General features: G+C 45.4%; 1 protein-coding gene across 4 annotated transcripts in view; it reads right to left on the bottom strand.

Moving 5' to 3' along the window:
- Positions 1-24717, bottom strand: part of LOC138566380 (motile sperm domain-containing protein 1-like) — a 139818-nt gene that overhangs the window by 72566 nt on the left and 42535 nt on the right. For all 4 annotated transcript variants that reach the window (XM_069643568.1, XM_069643585.1, XM_069643575.1 and 1 more), the window contains 2 exons: positions 19733-20056; positions 10341-10416 (listed from right to left, as the gene is read on the bottom strand). In XM_069643568.1, coding sequence (XP_069499669.1) covers positions 10341-10416; positions 19733-19985 — 329 coding nt within the window. In that variant the 5' untranslated portion in view covers positions 19986-20056. The remainder of the gene's footprint in view (positions 1-10340; positions 10417-19732; positions 20057-24717) is intronic.

Below are 24717 nucleotides of genomic sequence, written 5' to 3'. Positions count from 1 at the left end.
AGCTAATTGATTTCTGCTCCCTTGATTTCCCTTTTTGTCTTCCTCTGTTTGCAGGCAGCAATTCTCAGTGCTTTCCCCTTTTAGATGCAGCCCAGTTTGTCTGTGTTCTATATTTCTTTGACTCTGTCCTTTGCTGCTGTTACCCATTTGCCTTAGCCTTCCTCTTAGTTTAGTTTCCTGTCTTTTCCTTGGAGGGGTAGGGAGAAGTTTGCATAGGTTATTTCGTTTTTCCCTGCTCCTGATCCTTACTTTCTAGAGGATCCATTCCATGTTTTCCACTGCACTTCTGCATTTATTTTCCCTTTGATTATTAGGTGTGGTGTGCGGTAGTAGCTAGCTCCTGTGTGAATGCTTATGTTTTCCTCACTATTTTGTAGACACTATTCCCACTTAGGTATTTAGTTTTCCTTCCATTGCTGTTCTAGCCTTTCGGGGTCCCAGTTTCTTCAACAGGATTCGTGGGCTAGCTGACATTCAAGAGGTTTATCTCGTCCTCGTGAGTACAGTTCTTAAGTTCCCTTCTGTAATACCATCAAGAGTGTTAGTACACAGATCCTGTCATTGCTTGCCCTCCACGTGGGTTTAGCGCTGTCAGTACCTGTAACAGCAATTGGGGGTAAGGCGCTTGCCGACTTTCCTCGCGGTCAGGTGCTTACCCCACATCCCTTTTCATATATTGGTTGTGATGTCACACTCTATTTGCACTCCTGGGTTCTAGCATACCTGAGTCGTAGTTCCTGGGTGCACATTTCCCTTGCCATATTCGCTGCCTTTGTACTCGCCTGACTAATCCTGACAGTATGACCAGCCCAAAATTCCCATTGAATATGGCAAGTTTAAGAAAGAAAGGCAGCAAGGCCTCTAACAAGTTAGTACAGAAAGCTTCCCCTACATTTACCTGTGACAATCAAATCACTAGTCTTGGCTTAAATGAACTCCTTGTCACGAATGGGCATTTACGAGCAAAGTATTTTTCCCATAGGATGGCACATCCTACATTGCCTGATCCTAGTTCGATCTTTTGTTCTGATCCCGATTCTATGTCAGCGCAAGCCTTAGCCGCAGAAAACAACACACTGTTAGACTTATTATACAAGAGTACCTCTGTTGTTGAACCCCATGATTCCAGTTGTGCTTCACCTCAGATAGAACAGTTTCATGGTACAAACATAACGAATGGAGGGGTTCCTTGCATAACTTCAGTTTTCTACCCTCAGTCCAAATACTTCTTTGCACAAGTACATACGGTAGTCCCTAATGTCAAGAGGTCTAAGGTCAATAGATTGCTTAAGGGTAATACAGACCAAGTTAGTATGAGAAAGTATAAATCTCAGAACCTGAAAGCAGTTGAGGACAATGCACAATCGGTGTACATCCAGATTGCTAGTGCAGGATCCAGCCCTGATGCCACTATGCCTCCCCCTGTGCCTACTGATAGTGATGTACAGTTAATGCAGGGCATGCTAAGAGCTAAGCTTGAGGAGTTAACACAAGAATTCATTTCTTTACAAGAGGAGAATAAGATCTTGCACGCATTCCTGAATACACCTCAGACTTTATCCATTGATGTTGATGAAGTGAACACAGTTCAGCCCCTGAGTGGAGAGACTTTGGTAAACCATGATAATTGCCAATATGTTAGATCTATTGGAAGTGAAAGTCTTTCTTCTAGCACAGCGCTCAATCTGGGCACAGTTTCTAACAATTGTTCTGCTGATTGTCAGGGATTGCAGTTAGCTGAAGATTTACAAGCCACTCCTTTACCTAAAGTTTCCTGTGTAGCAGTCTGTCATAATTCTGAGCTAGCACACATACAAGCTTCTGATCTCCAAACACAATACACAAAGGTGGCATACACAGATTCAGTCACTACAGTAGGCTTAGGTCCTGCTCTTGATATAGCTGCTGAGACTGAAGTAGATGTTAAAGCTGATGTGGAAGACGATCTTACCTCTGGGTTCACTCTTCCTTCTGCCAATTCTGATCAATACGAACAGTCAGAGACAGTACAGATTTCATGTTCTGATGAACTCATTCCACAGTATACAGAACCAAAAGACCAGCAGGCGATTCCTGAACTGTTGATTGTTAATCTGCCTCTTTCAGAAGCTAAGACAGAGGAATGGACAATTGACGAAATCCTGATTAACAGAGACTTTACTATGGTGATTCCACTGGTTGATTTTGACTTCCACAAAGAAAGAGACTCTGTGTCACCCACTAAAGAAAAGGACTGCAAGGGTACAGTTCAGTCCTTGGTTACTGGAGCCAAGGAGTCTAATGCCCTAAAGGTGCCCTCCATTCCTGAGCCACTAATGTGTCTATCAACTTCTGAGACTTCTGTGTGTCCTCCTACAACCATTGACTCTTCTATGATCCAATCCACAGCCCTGCAGTCATCTTTGGTACACGTGTCTTCAATCAATGAACCGCTGCCATGTCTGCCATTTAATCAAGAGCCTCCACCATGCACGGGGTTAGTCCCAAAGACCCTGACATGTTTGGATTCAGCTACCGAGATGGCTCCAACTCGCATGCCTTCAGCTTCAAAGTTTCCTCTAGCCTGCCTGTCTGCAGCTACAGTGACTCATCCAGAAGATCATCCTTCAGCCAGAGAGCCTCCGGTAGTCCATCATATGTGCATGTCTTCAGTTCCAGAGTTTATTGCTTGTTTGCCTTCAGTTCATGATACACCGGTATCCTGCTTAGCTTCGCTTCCAACATCAGAGGTATACCTGTCTACACCATCAGATCCTGCTATATTTTCTACTGCTCCAGACAGTCCTCCTGAATCCCAAACATTTACTGTCGATGAACGTTTAGATTGCCTTTCTTTTGCTTCAGGAGGAGCACCAGAATGCCTGCCTTTTCCACAAGACGATTCTCCCAACTGCTTCACTTTAGCATCAGAGCCTCCTAAAAATGCAGCATCAGAGTTTGAGACTTTTGCCAGCTCCCGCTTCAGAGTCATCAAGCTGGACCAAGTGGTGAGTCAGAACCACTCACCTGGGTGTGCACAGGGGGTGGTGCAGACCGGCGTATTACCTACAGAACTTGTGCAACAGAATTCCGCCAAGAAGCACCAGTTGGGTGCTAGTAGCCAAAGGAAGGGAATGACTGCTGCAGTTCAAGATGTGTCTGTTATTGCTCCTTCTGCGAGTGTGCCTGAAATACCAAGTACTGTGTCTATCACTCCTATCGGTATGCCAAACTTCCCTGCTGTTGTATTCAACGTGCAACAAAGTGGCTACACGACTGTCACCAGGAGTACCAGCCTCGTACAACCCATGGGACTTCCAGGCATCCAAGGCGTAGAATATGTGCAGTCAAACCTTAATCATTTTCAACCACAAGCCTTTTCCCAGATGGATGACAGAAAAAGATCTGAACCTCTACCTCAGCCGCCACCTTCTCTAATGGCTGAACATGAACATTTCCTGAAGCCAGCAACTTCCTCACCTCCCGCAGGTCCGCTCTCGGCAGAAAGGCTAACAGAACTTCTACCATCGTCTAAGGCAAGTTGCACCAGCCTGCCTCCCTCCTCAAAGACTTACAAGGGTCCACTCCCAGTGACTGAGCTTCCTGGACCTTCCAACTCTGCTCCAGGTCCTGCAAGTTCTTCATGCCTTTCTTCGAACCATGAGTCTCTTCCTCACCAGAAGTCACTGTTTCCATCAGTATCACCTCCAAAGACAACACACTCCTATCATGGAAGCCCATCTGCCTTTGCCCACAAGCCACCATTTCCATCAGTGCCACCTCCAAAGAAAAAGCACTCCCATCATGGAAAGAAGAAGTCTCGTACGGGTGGCGGGCACCCGAAGAGGGCCGTAGGAGGGGGTATACTGTCATGACTCGCTCCCTTCGCTCCCGTTCCCGCCACTTGGGGGCATGTTTTGGGGCTTATTCCTTGCTGGACATTTCCTCCGAACCTAATGCCACAGTGCTGTAATGAATTGGGAGCGCTAAATCCCTATTTTCCAAACTACTTCCCTTCCGGATCCATTCCAGGTTTTTGGCAGCCAGCATGCTTCTTTAACCAAATGACTGTGCTTCCCAGAATGCCTGGCCCACTGCTCCACCTCCACCCTTGCAGGACAAGGTTGGGTGGAGGATAGGCAACACCTGTGGCTGCAGGTGCAGCAGTCAGCACACCTGAGGCGTGTGCTCGTTAAACAGCTTTAAAAGCCTCAGTCTCACTTCAGTCCAGCGCTGGTCATCGTTTGCAGTGTTCCTGTTTTTGACTAGTCCCTGGTTCCTTGCCTTTGTACCTACTTCCTTGTTCCTGTTTTCTTGTTTCCTCCGCCCTGAATTTCGGATTCATGAGCTAATTGATTTCTGCTCCCTTGATTTCCCTTTTTGTCTTCCTCTGTTTGCAGGCAGCAATTCTCAGTGCTTTCCCCTTTTAGATGCAGCCCAGTTTGTCTGTGTTCTATATTTCTTTGACTCTGTCCTTTGCTGCTGTTACCCATTTGCCTTAGCCTTCCTCTTAGTTTAGTTTCCTGTCTTTTCCTTGGAGGGGTAGGGGGAAGTTTGCATAGGTTATTTCGTTTTTCCCTGCTCCTGATCCTTACTTTCTAGAGGATCCATTCCATGTTTTCCACTGCACTTCTGCATTTATTTTCCCTTTGATTATTAGGTGTGGTGTGCGGTAGTAGCTAGCTCCTGTGTGAATGCTTATGTTTTCCTCACTATTTTGTAGACACTATTCCCACTTAGGTATTTAGTTTTCCTTCCATTGCTGTTCTAGCCTTTCGGGGTCCCAGTTTCTTCAACAGGATTCGTGGGCTAGCTGACATTCAAGAGGTTTATCTCGTCCTCGTGAGTACAGTTCTTAAGTTCCCTTCTGTAATACCATCAAGAGTGTTAGTACACAGATCCTGTCATTGCTTGCCCTCCACGTGGGTTTAGCGCTGTCAGTACCTGTAACAGCAATTGGGGGTAAGGCGCTTGCCGACTTTCCTCGCGGTCAGGTGCTTACCCCACATCCCTTTTCATATATTGGTTTTGATGTCACACTCTATTTGCACTCCTGGGTTCTAGCATACCTGAGTCGTAGTTCCTGGGTGCACATTTCCCTTGCCATATTCGCTGCCTTTGTACTCGCCTGACTAATCCTGACAGATACATCAATCATCTGGGTGGCACCAGATCATGACCTCTAGCACAACGACTGATGGTTAAATCGTTGGTATGGGCTCCCCACCCCGTGAGTGAGGAATCCGTTACTAGCGTTATCCCCGGCCATGGTTGCCAAAAAGGTTCTCCTTTGAGGATGTTTTCCCAACAGGCCCACCACTGAAGGTCCAGTGAGACTCTGTTTGGGATTTGTAAAAGATCGGATATCCTTCCTGAGAACTGTGATTACTGGGTCTAAGAGCCCATTGCAGAGATCTCATTCAGGTCAGAACCCACGTTCCACTCCTTCAAAACCAACACCAAACTCTGGCTTCACAAGCTTGATGAGCGTACTACACCCTCATCATAGGTGCCTCCGTAGCACTCTAGCACTTCTTTCCCTGGTCTAACTCTTAATGTTCTCTCTTTTCCTCTCTCTCAACTATAGCCTCTAGTTTCCGATATACGATGGAGTAACTATGTGCAATCTGCGCTGCGATGTCACTAGTCGTATCATTGTAAGTTACACCGTTTTTCTCTCTGTAAGACTGCTCCCCTAGGGGAATATGTTATGCCTGCCTGTAACCACCTTCTTGTAACTACGCGCCCAGATACCCCAGGGCAAGGATGCGCTATACAAATAAAATAAATACAAAATACTCAGGCGAGCATGTGACACCAGAAAAATAGAAAAATGCAGGATGCCATCAGACCGAGCAATCTGAGAAAGTCAAAGGCTGGGAGATGTTGGGTATTTTGGAATTTTGTCACCATCTGTATAATGTCTTGAGCCATCACCTCTGGTGGCAAGGCTTTTCCCAGGGATGCATCCGGGACTGCTCTGATAAACTGGAGTCTTTGTGACGCTATCATGTGGTACTTCTTGAAGTTGAGGAAGTAGTCCAGCCTGTGTAGGGAGTGGCAGTTTTGGTTTAGATGATCCAGGGGAACTGGCCCTGATCAACCAATCGTCCAGGTAGGGGTAGACGTGAATCCCCCCCTTTCCTGAGACTTGCTGCCCTAAATGCCATTAGCTTGGTGAAAACCGTCGGGCGGAGGTTAGCCCAAATGGCAGAACCCGAAACTGATAGTGAGACCTTCCAAAGGGGAACCTCCGGTACTTTCTGTGCTTGTGATGGATTGGCACATGAAAGTAAGCATCCTGACGGTCCAGGGATACCAACCAATCCTGAAGCTGGATGTCCTGAAGGATCTGAGAAAGGGTAACCATCTTGAACCTGTCCTTTCTGAGGAATGTGTTCAATTCTCTTAAGTCCAAGATGGGTCTTATTCCTCCGTCCTTTTTCAGAATTAGAAAATAAGGGGAGTACCAACCCTCGTTCCTTTCTACGGTACAGGTGGCGGTTCTAGAGCACCTTTCTCTAGCAGGTCTAGAATCTCCTGCATAAGGAGCGCGTCTGGAAACTTCAAAGAGTTGTTCCCCGGTGGATGATTCTGAGGAGTATGTAGGAAAGGCAGGTAGTAACCCTGGGCAACTGTCTCAAATTCCCAAGCATCTGAAGTAATAGCCTGCCATTCTGTCAGATGTTGAATTAACCTGCCTCCTACTGCTGTTTTGTGATATAAGACCTCAGATTGGTTTTGAGGCATCTGACGCAGTGGCTGAGGGTAAAGTAGCCCCTGCCGTTGTGGCTTTAGTACCTCTGCCTCGTCCACCATGGGGAAATCGTCTCTAGCCTCTTTGAGCTGGCTGTACTCTGCTTTTTACGAATGCGGAATAATAGCGAAAGGACCGGCGCACATGTAGGGCGGATCGGAGTTTGTCTTATCGCAGCTCCAAGGGATTTGGTCGCCGCCTTGGAAGCTTGCAACTTCTCCAAACTGTCATCAGCTTTCTTACCAAATAGATGAGTGCCGTCAAAGGGCATATTCAGAAATCTGGGCTGTACATCTGCGGCAAATCCAGACTTCCGCAGTCACGCAAATCTGCGGATTGTCGCACTAGCCGCCATGGCTCTGATGATGCCGTCAACAGAGTTGAGACCGGTTTGGAGGCACTCGCACATGGCGTCCTTTCCATCCTTGATAATGTTCAAGAAACCATCCCTTTCTTCCCGTCGGGATATCGTCAGCCGCCATTGAAACACAATCCCAAAGGGTGTGGCAAAACCTTGCCAGCGTGCATGTGACATTAGCAGACTTTAAGGCTATGCTGCATGCCGAGAAAACATTCTAGGCCATAGCATCAAACTTGTTATCATTACGATCCTGCTGGATTGTGGGGTATGCATTCTGCTTTCCAGAAGAAGTTGCAGCTTGTACAACCAAACTCTCTGGAGTTGGGTGTTTTGACAGATCTAGAGGATCTGCAGTTGATGCCCTATACTTAGCTATCAGTCTTTTAGTCACTGCAGGGATCACATCCGGTGTCTCCAAGTTGGTAGACACCTTTTTATGCAAAACCTTGCGAAAGGGGGCACTAGGGTCTTCCTGTGGTCCCTTGTCAAGTCTATCAGTTCGGTCATCCAGCTCGTACACAGGTGTGGGCCTAGACCACCCCATATATACCATCACCCTATTCACAAGCAATCTGTACTTGCCTTCTGCATGATCCCCTGGATCAGGCTTACTAAAGTCAATCTCCGGGGGAAGTATCAATCCCACTTGCATCATGCAGGGAGTCCTGCAGATGTTTCATTCTGGACTCTTCTGAGACCAGTTCTTCTGGGATAGGAGGTCTTATACGCTCCAGACAAAAAGGTCCTTCATCATCAGATGTTTCCCTCTCCTCATAGAGGATAGAGTTTTGAAACAATCTGAACGAGATTGAGGAACATATGTTTTTTCAAATGAAGAAGGAGCTATTGATGTCATAATTGGTGCAGAAATAGTGGAAACCGTCAAAGTGGACTTCAGGGGCCTCGATTAAACCATTAAAGGCTTCGAGAGCGTCAACGAAATCGACTGTGATGTTGACTTCTTTGACAACGTTGTCTAGGGTACTGTCCTGCAAGGCAGCGAGGGGGTCGCCGCTCGCAGCGTCGACGACCTATCCTTCGATGGAATTGCCGATGATGCAGTTTTTGGCTTTGACAAATGTGTCGATAGTAACGACATCTTGCGCGTCACAGAGGCTTTTTCACGCTCTCAAGGAGTATCTCTCGCCGAGGTTTAAGACTCACGGCTTTTATGTTTGCCAGGCTTTTCTCCTGGGGTACCACCTCTAGGTGTGGTGTCTTCAAGGGGGGGCAAGGCCGCGTTCTCGAACACCTTTAGCATATTTTGTCAGAATTCTTCCCACTCTGCTGGGGAACTGTATTTGGTAGAACATGTAACTCTCTCCGGTGAACTGGAGGATGAGGTGGATGGTGATCTGTGACGCCTTATCTTACTATGTTTCGAAGCAGATGAATGGTGTGATCCACTCCGAGAACATGACCCATGATGTGTAAGTGTCTCCCACTTGTTTTTAGGTCTGACTATTAGCAACCATGTTTTTATGTACTTTGATAGCTATTCTCTCATTTTGACCTTAGCTATCCAGACTATGAAACTCTCCAAGCCATGAATAAATGAAAAGTGTTGTTAAGCAACCACAATTCAAAAACCATCAATGGCCACTGAAGATATTCCATCTTCCTTGGCTATTTTTAAAGCGGTAAGATTTTATAACAGCTCATTATATACATAAGCAGATCCCTAGGGGATTATGTAACTTAATCACTTGTTATGACATGTTCTACTAACCTAACCTTGTGTTGGTATTAATAAGGCTTAGCACATCTAAGTTCATCAGCCTTGAGTGGTGATTTTCATGCACCAGCCAGATAAATAATTAGGACACTGAGACTTTCACCTGATGGTTATAGATTAGGAAGCCTTAACTATGCACAAGCCATAGAAATAAATACAGAATTTCTACATTATGAAGTCCATAAAAACTATGTACTGCACAGTTTACAAGTTAGGAAATTTGGTGACATTCTGTAATTCTGAAATGCCTTCAAAATTGAGTTGTTTTTTTGAAGATTGCTTTTTTGAGTAGAAAAATGTAATACATTGTTTACATTAAAAATGTTTCTTTTCTTTATAGAAATGTTATAGATAAAGAAAACATGCCCCTGGTGAAGAGTCTTTGCAACTCGAAACGCATTGGGCCAACTATTTTTGTATGAATAATAAATTGTATTGTTTTTGAATATATCTTTGAAATTGTCAAATTGAATTTTTTGGTGAGATTCCGAATATATTTAAGATACCTAAAAAGTTTTTACATCTTTGTTAATTAAGGGTGGTAACCTGTCTTATATGCCATCTAACTCTCTAATTACCATTAGGCTCTGGCCTTCTAGATAGGAAAGCTTCGTCCCCTGCACTCTATTAGGAAAACATTCTCTTTTTGTCCACTCCGAGAACATGACCAGGATGTGTTTTTTGCGATGAGGAGACAACGGTCGCGAATCATCGGAAGTGCGTTTGGAAGGGGTAATGGACTTTTGGGGCTTACCTCTCTCCAGCTTCCCTCTGCGCTCCCTCAAGGCCTTCGCCGTCATGGACATACACTCGTCACATTCTGAACAAGGATGCACTGCCCCAAGGTGCCACAGACAGACCCTGTGTGGATCGGTCGTGCACATCTTAGCCCCACAGTCTCGAAATGTTTTTAAGCCGTGGCGTAGATGGAGCAGATGAAGAGGCCATCTCATATCGAAGATTTTGACAGACAAACTCGATGAATTTTCGAATTTCTCACAGAACCGAGCGTTGCGTTCCCAAAGCACATGAAATGCGGAAAAACGGAACTGGGCAACGTACACTGTGCACGCTAATTATACGCATGATGACGTTGCGGCTCCGACGGAGGCCTCCGAGGGACATTGACTCGACAGGCGTCGATGCGCAGTGCCCTCTACTGGGAAACTTTTTTTTTTTTGTTAAGCAGCAAGCTGGATATTGGAAATATCAAAGATAAGGAATACGTGGGAGGACACAATCCATTAGAAAGGGTATGTTTTAGTGACCGCTACATCGGCATGCCAGGAGCGTGGATATTTCATAGTTAGATACGTATAGATTTAAGAGACACGCCAGCTTACCTAAGATACTTGCAACATAAGGCATTTATGCTGGAATAGGGCATGGATATTTGAACTGGCTAATATTTTACAAGGTAAGAAAATGAGGGTTATTGGCTAGCCGCCATTGTGCCATGCCATTGCTATCTCTACACTCTTAGCAATCCCCTATTAGTTTAGACTCACATGTCTATGCAGGACTGAGGCTTCACGCGGCCTTCTGCATCCACCACAGTGTATCTAGAAGGAGCTGTTGAAAGCACTGAGAGAAGAAAAAGAGTTGTGTTAGATATAATCACTGCTTGGTACCAATACTATCTCAGAAACTCAAGTGTAGGTGGAAGAAAACAGGGCAAACTTACTTTCAGGCAAAAAATCATTATCTAGGTAGTCTAGGGAATGTCACACTCCTGGCAAGAAGGCAGAGTGCGGAAACACCAGTGGAGCTCACCTTTACGGGTTTCAGAAGGATCACACTTAAAACACACTATCACTTTGTATAAATGTGCTATAGATAGTAAGTAATAAGTTGACACTGTGCATCTTTTCCCCGTCCCCAGCTTCAGGCATTTCTTCAGACAGAAAGGGCAATTAAAATTGGGATGATAACTCAACAGTCCTGCAAACCAAGATGATCCTAGTATTAGCTAATCTTTAATTTACAATATCTGTCTTGTCCTCCCTAAAGTACAAAATGCATCCAGCTAAGGGTGGCCCATAACATTCTCAGCTGACACACACACACACATAAATATATATGCAAAATCATAAGGCAAACAGCAGGTGCTCAAGAAGGGAGCCACATACTGCCCCAGGGAAATGTCTGAGAAAACAATACCAACTCATGAAAAAGGCAAACATACTCCAGAGACGAAACACATATCCCAGTTCAACCAAAAATAGGTAAATGGAAGAGCACAACATACCACACCACACCACACCCAGGGGTACCTGCCCGCAAACTGTGGATTTAAATAAACCAGCAAAGTGTGCCTGATGTAAAGAAGGTTGAATCACATAGGGGCATACCGCAACACTGAGAACACAAAAGTGTTAGTGGTGGTCCTACATGCAGAGTGAAAGGTGTAGGTAAATGCTGCGTAGCCCCGTCTTTAGGCGATTGCCTCAGAAAACCCTGCTCTTGCCCTTCTGTGAAACACTCAAGGTGACTGACTGAACACCTTGTTTTAAGGGCTACCATAAACACTGGTCAATTATCGTAAGTCATCGAGATGCCAGAGTTGTGTCAAACACTAGTTGTAAATAGTACACATCAAGAGTGAGGTGAAATATGTGTCAAACTCACCTTCAATGTGCTCTCTCAGAGGGAACCTCGATCTCTGAGGGCCAGGGAAAGCTCTCAGCTAAGTGGTGCAACGCCTGGAACTGGTTTATGGCGGGTATCCAAGTCTACTCTCGGGCCCATCTGCAGCTGTGCACATAAAGGACCACATTACGAGTTGGGCTGTAAATATGATGAGCATTTCTCCACCCCTTCTTTTACATTACTGCCAAACTTGTAATGTGGCTCAAATTAACCCATTTACTTACAAAGTGGTCTGTTTGATTTGTCTATGCCAGACCGTCCTCTCTCCAGAAAGAGATGCATCTCATGAGGACTGTCTAGTATTACCAATATATGTTATGTTACTTGATATTTCTATAGTGCCTTTCTGCTATTAATATTGCTTCAGAGTGCTTTCACCCCTAGCAGATCATGATCTGAACATACGTGAAAACAGAGGATTACATGCAATTGTGTAATTTATAATTAAGGCACACGTCAATTATTTGCAGAGAAGAATAGTGTAGAGGCATTATATTGGCTGGCGGATGTAGATTATTCAGGTGTAATCTGGATTGCTAGGTGAGTGAATACGCGGCAGCTGAACCAAATATTTTGTGGAGCACACCGCTAAATGTGGAACATGAGACGAGTACAAGTCAGTCTATCGATTTCAGGGCAAATGTCTAAAGTTGGGTCTCTGCAATACTTGCATGCACATCACATGCTCATTACATGATGCCCATTAGGTAGACTTATCAATGATGCCTTGATGTCAACATCATGCAGGGAGATAACCCCAAGATATCACCCTGACTGAATTAACCTGCACCATCCCAGTACGACGTCTGGAGAGCTGGGCCACCATGACACCACTACCTGATCCCAAGATGCCATATAAGACCTCGGACTTAGTGGACTGTGGCATTGACCTTACTCCATCATTACCACAATTACAACACCAGATTCTTAGTGAACCTAAGAAACAGGCTCCTGGAGATGAGCTGAAACGCTTAGGAGTACATTAATCATAAACACTCCCACTAATAGGGAAATAGGTCACCAACCAGAACACTTCCAAAGCCCAACTATATAAAGAGTCAGAAGCCTCCTGACTTTAAAGGTGTTAGGACTGCAGAGAGAGAAGGAGGGGACTGGGAGGGGGAGAGTCTGAGGCAGACAAAGCAAATAGGCCACATAGTAAGGTAAATACCCAATAGATGGCAGCTACGCCACGTGAGCCACACCGCAGAACAAGGCTTTTATACAGGTTTGCTGGGAGCTTTGGCCCAAAGGCCGTTTGGCCTACATCTCGGGAGATGTGGGAGAACAGCATGCGAGAAGCTCTGGCCCAAATGCTGGTGACAGCCAAACTCACTAATGCCAACTTTTCACAGAACTGGTAAATCTTCCTGACCTCGGTCAACTCCAGAATATTTTGCTTTACTAGTGGGTATATTTCCTTAATACCTCAGTGAGTGGGAACCTTTTTCCACACTCACAGAATGTAACTCTTTCTATGGGTGTCATTTATTTGACTCTCCATAGAGTCATTTTAAAGTTATCCTCTTTAACAACTTATTGGCAATAAGTGCCTGTTATTGCTGGGTTGCCCTTGGGGCTCCCCTTTTAACTTTATTTTGCTAACCTTGAGAGAATTACAGTTCCCAAGGGTAGAAAGGATCTTTGGATCCCTTTTACACTTTATTCTGTGAAGCCAGCACACCCCACCTTATGTGGAGTGCTGGGGAGATACAATGTATCCCCTTTCACATTAAAACTGTAACAATTCTGTTACAGGGACAAGCTTACCTTCAATGGCTGGTGGCAGTGATACCTTGTATTTATTTGGTGCACCTTTACCGCGGGCTGTGTTCACAAATGCAGTAAAGACACCTAAGGGTGCTAATTTTACCAAAATGGCGCCTGTCTTCATTTTAGTGTTTCTTGTCATTTCTTGTTCCTTCCCCGGACATCCAGGGTGAGAAATTCCATGATTTTTATCTTCGGCAGGAGTCCACTGGACTCCCCGCCCAGGCTAAGTGAGGGAGGAGTCCAAAACTCCACAGCTCTTTGTCTTCCTCTATGCTTGAATGGGGAAAAATCCCAGTGGGGGGCTGGCTGTCCTGATTGGACAATCAGACTGTCGATTCTTGTAAAATGCAGGGAGAGAATGCAGCGATTGCACTGTAGTTCCTGATAAATAATGTGCACCTGGAAGCTGAAGGGATGTCGACCACTGGAACTGAAAAGAGGATGATGAAGGAAATCGGGCTGAAACGATTTCCAGCGACCAGATAGCCTAATGTGTAACCAGAGATTGCTGTAGCCCTTCCTTCCAATCGGCCTGGGGACTCTGAAAACGAGGACCCCGACCCAGAGCCTAGTGGGGCCCACTACAGTCAGAAAGACCTGCATTTTGAGCCACCCCAAGCGTTGCTGCGACCTTGTGTTGCTGCAATACCCTATACCCTGGGACCTCGAGCCATTGTGCAGTGCACGATCTTCCGAATTCCGAATCTCACTGAAACTTGTAGGCATCCTGGTGGATCTCCGGATACACGAATAGAGTCCAAACAGTCCCCCCAAAGAGTGCTGGACCTTTGTAACGAGGAGAATTCAACTGTGATTTTCTGTCTTCTTCTGTGCTCCTTTAAAAGGCATCAAATCTGCAGAACCACATTCAGCCGTGAGGAAAACCTTGCCTAGAGCCTTCTTCATCGGTCCCTGCTGCAAAGTTCCTTCTGAGGTCTTGTTTTCAGTCACTGCGACAAGGAATCCACAGACCGGGTATTTGGCTGCAGACCCTAAAGTCCTCCTGCTACAAAATCATCTTCAATGTTGAGGTACTGTGTTGGATTCGCTATGTACTTACCTTAAGTCTCTTAGGATTTCTGTGTAGCTGTGGGGTGTTTTTTATGATGCCTCTCATCCAGTGCCCCCAGTCCCACTGCTAGAATCCTGCCAGGGTGCTTTCTGCGAAGCCCCTGGACCCTCTTCTAACTCAGAAGTAAAGTACTCACCTTTTTGCCCAGTCTTCCTAAGGAGGTCTCACTTTTGCTACTAAAGAACCTATTCTGACACTGCCTGTTGGTCACACTAGTGACCCCCCCCCTTCTGCCACTGAGAATACTCATGCTCCAAGAATAAAGGAAAGACCTTTTAAGGGATTGGGACTTTTGCTTAGAAAATAAATTACGTGTTTAAAAGTAACTTACTTGTAAAGTGTTGGTTGGTAACTGCAACTCTTAAGAGTGAATAGTTACAAAAGTTCTTACTTACCTTGGATGCGTGATGCACTATTCTTAAAAGTATGGTTAACATTGTTTCTTCCTTAGAAACTCTTTTGCCAGTCTACTAGAAAGTAGATATGAAGGTATATTACTCTCCTGTAATTAGGTTGTGCCTCTTCCCAAAAGTAAAGTGTTGGTTTCACCATATTATTCCTGCAGGGTAATTGTATGAGTGTCCTCCAACTGTTGGTATCACCAGATTAGTCGTTTGAGGATAATGATATGAGTGGCCCCTGACTTGCTGCTAGCCTGTCCAGAATAAGTCTGCATTAGGTTATTGCCTATATAGAATAACTATGAGTCATTCAGTAAAGTGTAACATTGGGTTTAACTTTCCCTGTGCCATCTTACCTAGAGTCTGTGGTTCCAACTGACCCTGATAAGTCATACTTCAGTTATCCTTATATCTGGGAAAGATCTAACCTGGACTGCTTGTGAGATATAAAAAGTATATGGGTTTTACTTACCTTGAGTTAGCGGTGTGCCTTCCCAAAAATAGGTTAAAAGAGTTATTGCTGATCTCAAATAGGTGGTTCACTGATCTCAAAATTGAATATTACATCCTGGAATAAGTGGTCCACTATTCACAAAAGGTATATTGTCCAGTTTACAGATTAAGTGATTTGTACTAAGAGTCAGTGTATAACTGGTAGGGTCTACTGCCCTTGGGTTACTGAATGTAATTGTGAAAGTACCAATTGGTTTTGACTCCCCAAGAATAGGTGTGACCTATACTGAATGTGTATGAAAAGGTTTTGACTTCCCTAGAACTACTGTCTGGCGTTCCAAATAAGGTTTATACTTTGGTCTGTGTACCTTCAAGTAAAGTGTTGCATTTTTTTTACTGTGATATCATATAAAGTGTTAGTGCTTACCTCCCCCTAGATTTATCTGGGCCTACCTGTATTTAAATAAATCCTTTATTTTTACAATACAAAGTGTTTCAGTGTTTCTTTGGACCATTTGTATTAGAATGTCATGTGTACTGATTCTACAGCCCTCTCCCCCTCCTAAAATAAGCCTGGCTGCCCTGTGCTACCATGTACTCAGGTGGTACAGCCTTATACTAAGAGTGGAGTCTTGAACTGCCTCAGTTGAATGGTTTTACTAAGCCCTTAGTTGCACTTCAGAAAAACTGTCATAACACTTGCAATCAAAAAGAAAGCTTTGGCTAACTGCATCATAATTACTGCAGCCTAACAAACACGGAGGTAAGGGGGAATAACATCTTACCAAGAAGAACCCCTAAAGAAAGAGGTGAAGCTACAGGATTAGTGCCATTAAAGCTAAAGGCAATGTATTGGTAAGAAATCAAGGACCACTGGGGCAAGAGGGGTGAAGCTAAAGGTCTTGCCACTTCCATATCATAGAATCCCCGAGCGCACTCAATGTTGAGATCCCCAGTGAAAGTCAAGTAACTTCCCTGACCCAAGACTAAGTGACTTGAAGAGGCTCTCCTGGTTGTGGATGCCATGTGAGCTAGCGATTTGGAATAGGGACTGAGAAGTGGAGTGAGGACACACTAGAATAGTCCCTTCAATGGATTTAAGTTCAACCTTCCATCTTGAAACTTTGTCCTGATGTCTCACCCACATTTTGTCATTTACTCTTCCCCTAAATCCTATAAGATTTGTTCTCACCCTGCCCTAATCCTAAACCTCGTTTGAGATGAATGTAAGTTTTTGGAGAAACTCGCCAGGAGTAACCCATCCTTCTTGAACAGGAAATGGGCAGAGAGAAAGGGAAACAAACTATACATCTGTGCCTAGGGATGGCGGTGTATACCCAAGACCACTAGTTCCAAAGTAGAGAACATACTTGTCTGGATGCAAATACTCAACCCTGCAAGGTAGAACAGTTCTGGTCACGCTACAGCTCTTCCTTCCTTCCTTGCTACCTCATTCCCTGTTGGGTAATTCAGAATAAAACAAGTTATACCTCTTCTATTGTGTGTACTAGTGTTGTGTTCCTGCCTAATCATGACAACTGCTCCTGGCTTTTTGTTAGGTTCAGAGTGATTTTCAAAATGCTAACGTTGTTGCAGAGATAGTCCTTGGTAAACGCTCAAAATCGTTCTTAGGAAGAGCACCCGATTTAACCCTCAAGAACCCCAAAGTCCACCTCCTCTTAGCCCCCACACTGAATGTTACAGAGCATACATGACACCCAGCTTGCTCACAACTATCTGCATTGTACTGAAGTTGTTATTTTATGTTACGTTACTGACATTTGTAACACGCACGGGCCTCTTGGTTCGAGGATTCCTAGATCACGGCCAGCATCAGTGACTAAAACAGAAGAGTTTCCAGGGCCTGCTGATAGAGGAGGTCATTTTCCATCCCTCTCAAGACTGTAGGCAGTTCATTCCACAATTTGGCATCTGCAAAAGAAAAGGCTCGGCCTCTCACTCAGGACAGTAGAATTTTAGGAATGACCAGCAGATTAGCCTCACTAGAGCGAAGCAATCTAAATTGGATGTAACAAATGACTTTTTCCCTAAGGTATTCAGCCCCCTGTCCGTACAGGGCCCGATGAACCAGACAAAGTGACTTAAAATGAATTCTCTGAGCTATCAGGAGCCAATGCAAAGCACGTAGCACAGAGCTAATATGGGCTATGTAGGGAGAATAATCGGCCACTCGTGCTGCCAAATTTTGCAGCAACTTTAACCGATGAATGGAACCCAAAGGTTGAGCCATGTACAAAGCATTACAATAGTCTATACGACTAGTGATCAATGAGGCCACTACCAGCGGCTGCAGGTGAGGGGGAAGGAAGGGGAGCACTTTCCAAAGAACTCTCAGCAGAAAGGGCCCTGTCTTACATACTGCGCTCACCTGCAGAGACATGGCAAGTGAAGGTGAAAGCAGCACCCCCAGATTTCTGACAACCGTGACAGGGTCAGGAAGATCACCGAGTGTGGATGGTCAAAGCAAGGGAGTCAAAAGAATAGATCCAGAAGGAGAGCCCACTACGGGGACTTCCGTCTCGTCTCCGTTCAGTTTGAGCCAGTTCGCATTCATCCACTCTCCCACTGCAGAAAGACATTGGCACAGCCCTGACAACCGCCAAGCCTGATCCAATCGGACCAGAACCTGGGTGTCGGCGTAAGAGTAACAACGAAACCCAGGGGAGAGGAAGAGGTGAACTAGAGACTGAACATACATATTAAAAAGCATGGGGACAGGGCAGAGCCTTGAGGAGCACCACAGGCGAGGGCGCATGCCGAAGATAAAAAGGGTGAAAGCAACAGTGGCTGGCTCCTTTCGGACAGAAAAGAGGTGAGCCATGCCAGGACAGACCCAGAGAGGCCTGCTGTTGCTAGCCGGGAGATCAGGATGGAGTGGTGGACAGTGTCAAAGGCCACTCCACCCTGAACCACCAGCATAGTCAGACTGTCAACCACTGACACCAGGACTCTCTCTGTGCCCCACCCCAGGCGAAATCCAGACTGAAAAGAGTCAAAGAATAGAGACATTTCCAGAAAAGAGAGAAGATATCAAACCAGTGATTCAAGTAATTTCATAGAGAAAGGGAGAAGTGAGATAGGGCACAAATTAGCTAACACTGATGTGTCCAGGGACGGTTTCTTCAATAAGGGGATGCCTGTTGCATGCTTCAGTTCAGCTGGAATTGAGCCGGACTGACAATCATGGTGCACAGGATCAGTGACAAAAGCCAGCATGCCTGGTATGATTGCTTTAAGCATATCCAACACAATCGGGTCAGTGGGGGAAGTTGACTTAAGCTGACAGACAGACAGCCCGTGCAACCTCATCTTCCGAGAAGTTAGGGAAATCTGCCCACACCTGTGTGATATTCTCAGTGGGCGTCAGAGAGGGAGGTCACTCTACAAGGCCTCCTCAGAGAGTTTCCTGAATATTTTCTACTTTAGAGATAAAGAAATCAGGAAGGGAATCACATAGTGCCTGCGAGGGCCGGTTCCCTGAATAAAAATTTGAAGTGGACGAGAACGATTTCACCATCGAAAAATGTTCCTTGGACTGATTCAATGCACATTCCACTTTCTGGGTAAAAAATGCTTGTTTGGCAGTCAGAATGTCTTGATGGTATGGTAGCCTGTGACAATTGATCGCAGTATAGCTTTCTCAGCCAAGCCATTGCCACATGCAAACGAGAGGCTTTCAATTGGTTGGTAAAGCATGGCTCAGAAGGAGCCCTCTGTGCCTGCACCAGTTCCAGAGGGGCTGCCTAATCAGCTACTTTACACATATGCGAGAGGGAGGGCAGATTAATATTCATGGTGCTCTTACATTTACCCACGATCACAGACAGGAAGCCTTGAGGTTCTACTGAGCGCCAGTAACGTCTTAGAGACAGCGCCGGGGATGCTTTGCTAGGTACTGCCAACCTTCTTACCTTAAAGGCAAAAAGGCTATGGTCAGACCATATCACTTGCTTAACTGGAGGTAACCGTGATACTATCTACCACTTAGAAAACCAAGTCCACTATCCCACCGTGAACGCGAGTAGGCTCGGCTATATTGTGATAGAATAACACTGTCACCGTACACAACAGTTTTGGAGTAAGGGATAGGTGGTGTGCATGTGCAGCCTCCTTTTCTTTGCCGCTACCTTGATGTGTGCCTTTGTTAGCCAACCGGAAAACCAGGTTTAATTACGGGACTAGCTCCAGTGACATTAACCCAACATGACTTTGAGGTTGGGTAAAGGTCATTGTACCAGCTCCTCTCGGGCCATGCCAGGAGGCTGCCGCATTGCTATATGTAGTGCAAAACCTGGAACAAACTTACTATGAGTTGACTACTAGGTAGGCTTGCGCTTAACAAAACTAAATGCACAAAATACAAACACACACTTTCGGAGGCAAGAATTCATGGCGTTCAGTTAATGGCTTGGTCAGTGGTTCTGAAAAGGCCCATTGACTCACACATGTCTGGGAGAAGGGATTTTAGCATGCATTTTTAACGTTGATTGTGTTTAGGAAACATCCAGATGGCATTCTGCCAGCACTATACCTTTGAACTTCAGCACTGACACAAAGGGGTTGTAGAGGGTCAGCACTTGCTTGTGACTGCTTTGGTCGTCAGCGTAGAAGGCAAGTTCTGCAGGGAACACAAACACCGGGATCACTCCAGCAGTGGAGGTGGCGGGCGCCTGAGGAGCTGCGAGGCTGCCAGGGTCCTGCCTCCTCCTCTGCCCCCGTTCTTCTTCTTTGTCTCTTTCCAGGTGCCGCTCATTGCCCAGGGTCTGGAGAGCCCCCCGGTGCATCTGGTGCTATTCAGTCTGAGCATCTGCGATCATTCCTTCCTGCGCTCAGGAGAGGGGTCAATCAAGCCATCCTATTAAAAGAATGATATAATGAACAGGTCACCGAGAGGCAGTGGATATTCTGTTAGTATGAGGCTACCTTTGGAGGGCTTTAGTGATGCCATCACCTAAAAGGAAAATAGTCCTCAGAAATCTATACATAGTAGTAACATGAAGTATACAGAGCTGTAGAATTTACCTTTATGTGCCAATGTGATAAAGCCCGCTATCTGGAGCAACCTTGCATACTGTGTCCCATTTAGTCTAATCTACCAGCTCAATTCATTGGCAATTGATTGCGGCCCACATTTGACCTGCTAAGTGAAACGTTAGCTAGCCTGAGCTAGAAGATTTGCCCATTTTTGTAGGGCTCAACAGAAATAAGATTCACAAACTTTACAAAACAAGTTGGTCCCAGTCAAGAACGATGCATACTACCAGACAAACGGACACTTGCACTTCACGGGCTTCAGTCAGTACTGGTTTTTGCATCAACACACAATTCATCTGCGCGCATATATATATCTCTCTCTCTCTCTCTCCCCTTGAGCGTTCAAGCAAAGACTGTAGTTTTGTGTCATAGGCTCATCTTCTCCGTAGTTAAGAGTTTTGAGCATCTTCTCTTGCCCACCCTAGTTTACCTTCTCTTGCTAAACAGCTCCCTACTGGAATACCGTCCCCATGGCAATCTGGACCATGCCAATGCTCTGGCAGTGATGGAGAGAACTCAAGATCATATCCTACTGTCAATACTACCCAGGCTTCCTGCATTGCTGGTTCACATCCCACCCAAAGGCATGAATTAGCTTTTCAAAGATGTATTGGCAGTTTGCTAATCGTGAAAAATGTAATGAGGAATCAAAGTCATTTGTTTAAAACTATTTTTATTGTTTTCGTTAATTAATAGCAACAAAAACAACAGTGGTTCAGTGAATCAGCCCCTCCACTCCTAAGCCTAGGGTAGATCATTATTTATTTCCCCGTTGTCAACCTACATTGAGTGCATTTATCATCATGGTGTTATTTTTCAACATCTCAGTATTTACAACAGTACCCCCTCCCCCAGAGGGTATTTCCCTCCTCTGTATATAACTGGTGCATACTAAATCTCTCCCCAATAAATTCACAGTATGCATTCAAGGTATCTCTTCTTCAGATAAGGTCTCAGCTCTCGGGCCTGCAAGATGAGACATGGTTTTAAGGACTCATATCTTTAGGCCTGGCACAAGGTTGAACTAATTTTCCATACTCCATTTCCATTTCCATTTCGTTACAGTAAAGGATATCTTCTTTCCACCGCATTAGTGTCATACTTCCGCTGTACCCCACACCATTGCCACCTTCTATTTAGCAAAAAGCATTAATAGCCCAACTAGCTTCTGCACCCGCCCAGCCACCTGCTTAGTGTATCCCAGTAGCGCCACTCTTTGGTCAAGCCCCACCCTTTCTCCTATTACAATACTATACTCGCTGTTTGAAAGAGCCCTTCCCAAAACTGAAATAATGTACAGCAGCTCAGTGCTACATGTAGAAGATCTGCTGGTGTGACGGTGCATCGGATGCATTCAACTGGAGTGTCAGGAAACAATGTATGTAGTTTTGCAGGGGTATAATAGAATTGATGAAGAAATTGAAATGAATTAGCTTAAACCTACTATTAAGGGCAATCATCCTACTCTGTGCGCAGCAGCACTATTTCCACATTTCTTCAGGTGTGGTATCACCCAGAGAGACCTCCCAAAGTCGCTAAGATTTTTACTGGTATCCACCCTCGCTACCACCTCATCCCATGTGGCAGCTATTTCTGGTTCCCCCAGAAAAGTAGAGAATAATGACCCGTTTACTCCGCAGCCTCAACTGCTCCCCTGGGAAAGGTATGCAAAAACATACAATACCCCGCTGTTTCATGCAGCGAATATACACAGGCACTAGTAGTGGCAAGCCTGGAATATGAATGGCTGGGAGTTTAGGAAAATACAAAACCTCACCCCTCCCCTTTCTCTCAATGCGAACTCATGATCTACAAGATAATTGCACCATATTTGTCACTTTAGTTGACCTTACCGGTACTGGTAATATCATCGCCCGAAAAAAAAAAAAAATAATAATAATTTAAAAAAAGAAATGGGACTGCAAGCGCCCTTTCCATTTCCTCATGCCTCCTTTCTGCCCTCCCTCGAACCAGTAGGCCAGAAATCCCACTTGAGCCGCCTTGTAATACACCTCGAAATACGGTAACACTGAGCCCCCTTTATCTATCGCGCAACTAGGTTCTTCCATGATTTACACTGCGTGCTGCCCGCCCAAACAGGACGAGATATCTCCGATTGCAGATCGTGAAAATGCAACTTCGATTTCGCTATTGGTACATTTCAAAACCCATAGAGAAACCGAGGGAGTAGGACAATGTTTTACCAATGATATCCTTCCGTAAAGATTAAGTGGGAGGCTCATGCCCTTTTTCAATACCACTGGGGGTGTGTTCTAAACCTCAGAGGAACGTGCAATATCTATCCCCAGATACGTAGCATAACTCATATGCCACTGAAACCCCAATTCCTCAGCAAACTGCCATGTAAATTCAGTGAGTGGGAAAAGCACCGACGTCGCAATGTCAATCTTCAAATCCAGAGTACTCCTCAAAGTCCAATACTTCCTTCATGATTGCTCCTAAATTACCTTGCGGATTGCTAACATACATCACCATGTCATCTGCGCATAGGGATACCACTGCCCTATTTCTATACAATTGTATGCCCCTATGTATGCATCTGTCCCTGACTGTCACTGCCAATGGCTCTATTGCTAAGGCAAACAGCAGTGGTGACAACCAGCAATCCTACCATGCGTCCCTCTCAAGCGGAATGACGATGTAAACTGGCCGTTTACCCTAATCCGTGCATTGGGCAAGGTATACAGCAATGCGACCGAAGATACAAATTCCTCTCCTATTCCCATTCTTTGCAACACTAGGAACAAAGAGGACCATACTACTGAATCAAATGCTTTCTCAGCATCTAACAGCGCCGCCACTATGGAATCCTCCTGACGAACTGCCACCATTAAGGCAAATATGCTGCAAGCTATAGGAAGCGGACCATCCAGGGATGAATCAGGACTGGTTGTACTTCACACATTTATGCATCGGCAGGGGGGTCCAATCGCATCGCTAATAGTTTAGCCAGGATTTTGTTATCTAAATCAATAAGCGAGATAGGTCGGTATGAAGAGATCATGCGCTACCCACGCATGCCATCTTGGCGGCTATGGAGTTCCTGGCGATTGCACCGCCATTAGTGTGTGCCATACTATTCTTTTCTCTTCCTGGTTTGTCGCTCTAGTGTTTTCTGTTTCCCTGTCCCTGCTTCCGAATATAGCCACACCCATTTCCCAGCTCGGCGAGTTGCAACCCCTTCGCTATCCACCTCCAGGTTAATGCGCTTGTGCTAGCTTCGTTTTGTTTCTTGCTACTGCTTCGTTTGCCAACTTTTTGCCTCTTTTGGTCTTCTGTTCTTCACAGGTCTCATCCCGTACCTGCTTTCCTTCGTTAAGTTTCCCTTTGCCTCTTCAGCTGTTCCTCTCTGACTCTGTATTTTGCCCGTTCTCGGATGCGGCTCTTTCTGTCCAGTTTTTTTTTTTTTTTTTTTCTCTCCCTCTCTCCCTCTCTACCCTACCTCCCTCCCTCCTTCCGGAATTCTGTCCTCACTGCTCACACTTCTCTGTTCTTCCAGTTCGCTTATTGCCGCAGTTCTCCTCTCCTGGTGGGGAACCGCAGACTATTGCCCTGTTTCAGCTATGACTCTGGTTCCAACAGTATACTCGGTTCTGCTCTAAGGCGCCACAGTCCTTTTGAAAGTTTTACTTGCCATCTAGCCACTGGCTGGGTTCTTTTTTCCGTGCAAGGGAGGAAGTGAGCTTTTGGTTACTCTATTTTCATCTTATTGGACATCCTTTCCACCTTGTGTGGCACCGCGTATCAAGGAACCACAGCGGCTAACAACAAGTCAAAGAGGCTGTTCCTTATCCGGCAGAGCACCCTTCGGCGAGGATTCGCCTAACACTGATCACTAGAGATTTTATTTATTTTTTTAACCACAGGCTCTTTTCGTCTCGCTGGCGCTCTCAGGAGGAGGTCCTTTGTCCGCCCTTTCCACCAAGGCGGCAGAGTGGCTTCCACCCGAGGGAGGCCATACCTCTTCAGAAAAAAGAAACACAGAGACCCAAAAAAGAAGGGTCGAATACAGATATCTGCATCCGAAGACACAGGTGAGGAGGAGGTGGATCTGTAATTGAGTGATAATCAAGAAGAGAAAGCCAAATCTGACAGAAGAGCACTTGTCAGCCTCTTTATCTGGCTTCAACAGTAAGTACTGTGATCACCACCTCCCTCAGAGTCTGAAAACTGCCCATCCTGCAGATCCCGTCGATACGCCTCCAAGAGATACAGCACCAATTTCTGTCTACGGCTACAGCCTGAAGTGCTGGACTGGATTACAACAAACCTGCGTGAGCAGCATCAGCAAGGACCTGAAAGCATGCTTTTGTAAATCGGTCCTTTATTTTTCCAGTGTCAAAATGCAAGTTAAAAAAATAATGACATACCTTTGATGCATGGACAGTGGGCCTGGCCTTTGGCAAGGACGAATGCCTAATCTTATTTACTTATTAGGGCAGGCGGGATGGCTGAAGCCCT

The sequence above is a fragment of the Ambystoma mexicanum genome, chromosome 1p (genome assembly GCF_040938575.1).
Source record: "Ambystoma mexicanum isolate Mex_15411 chromosome 1p, UKY_AmexF1_1, whole genome shotgun sequence".
Taxonomy (NCBI): domain Eukaryota; kingdom Metazoa; phylum Chordata; class Amphibia; order Caudata; family Ambystomatidae; genus Ambystoma; species Ambystoma mexicanum.
Note: the sequence above shows the minus strand (reverse complement) of the source record. Positions and strands in the feature narration are given on the sequence as shown.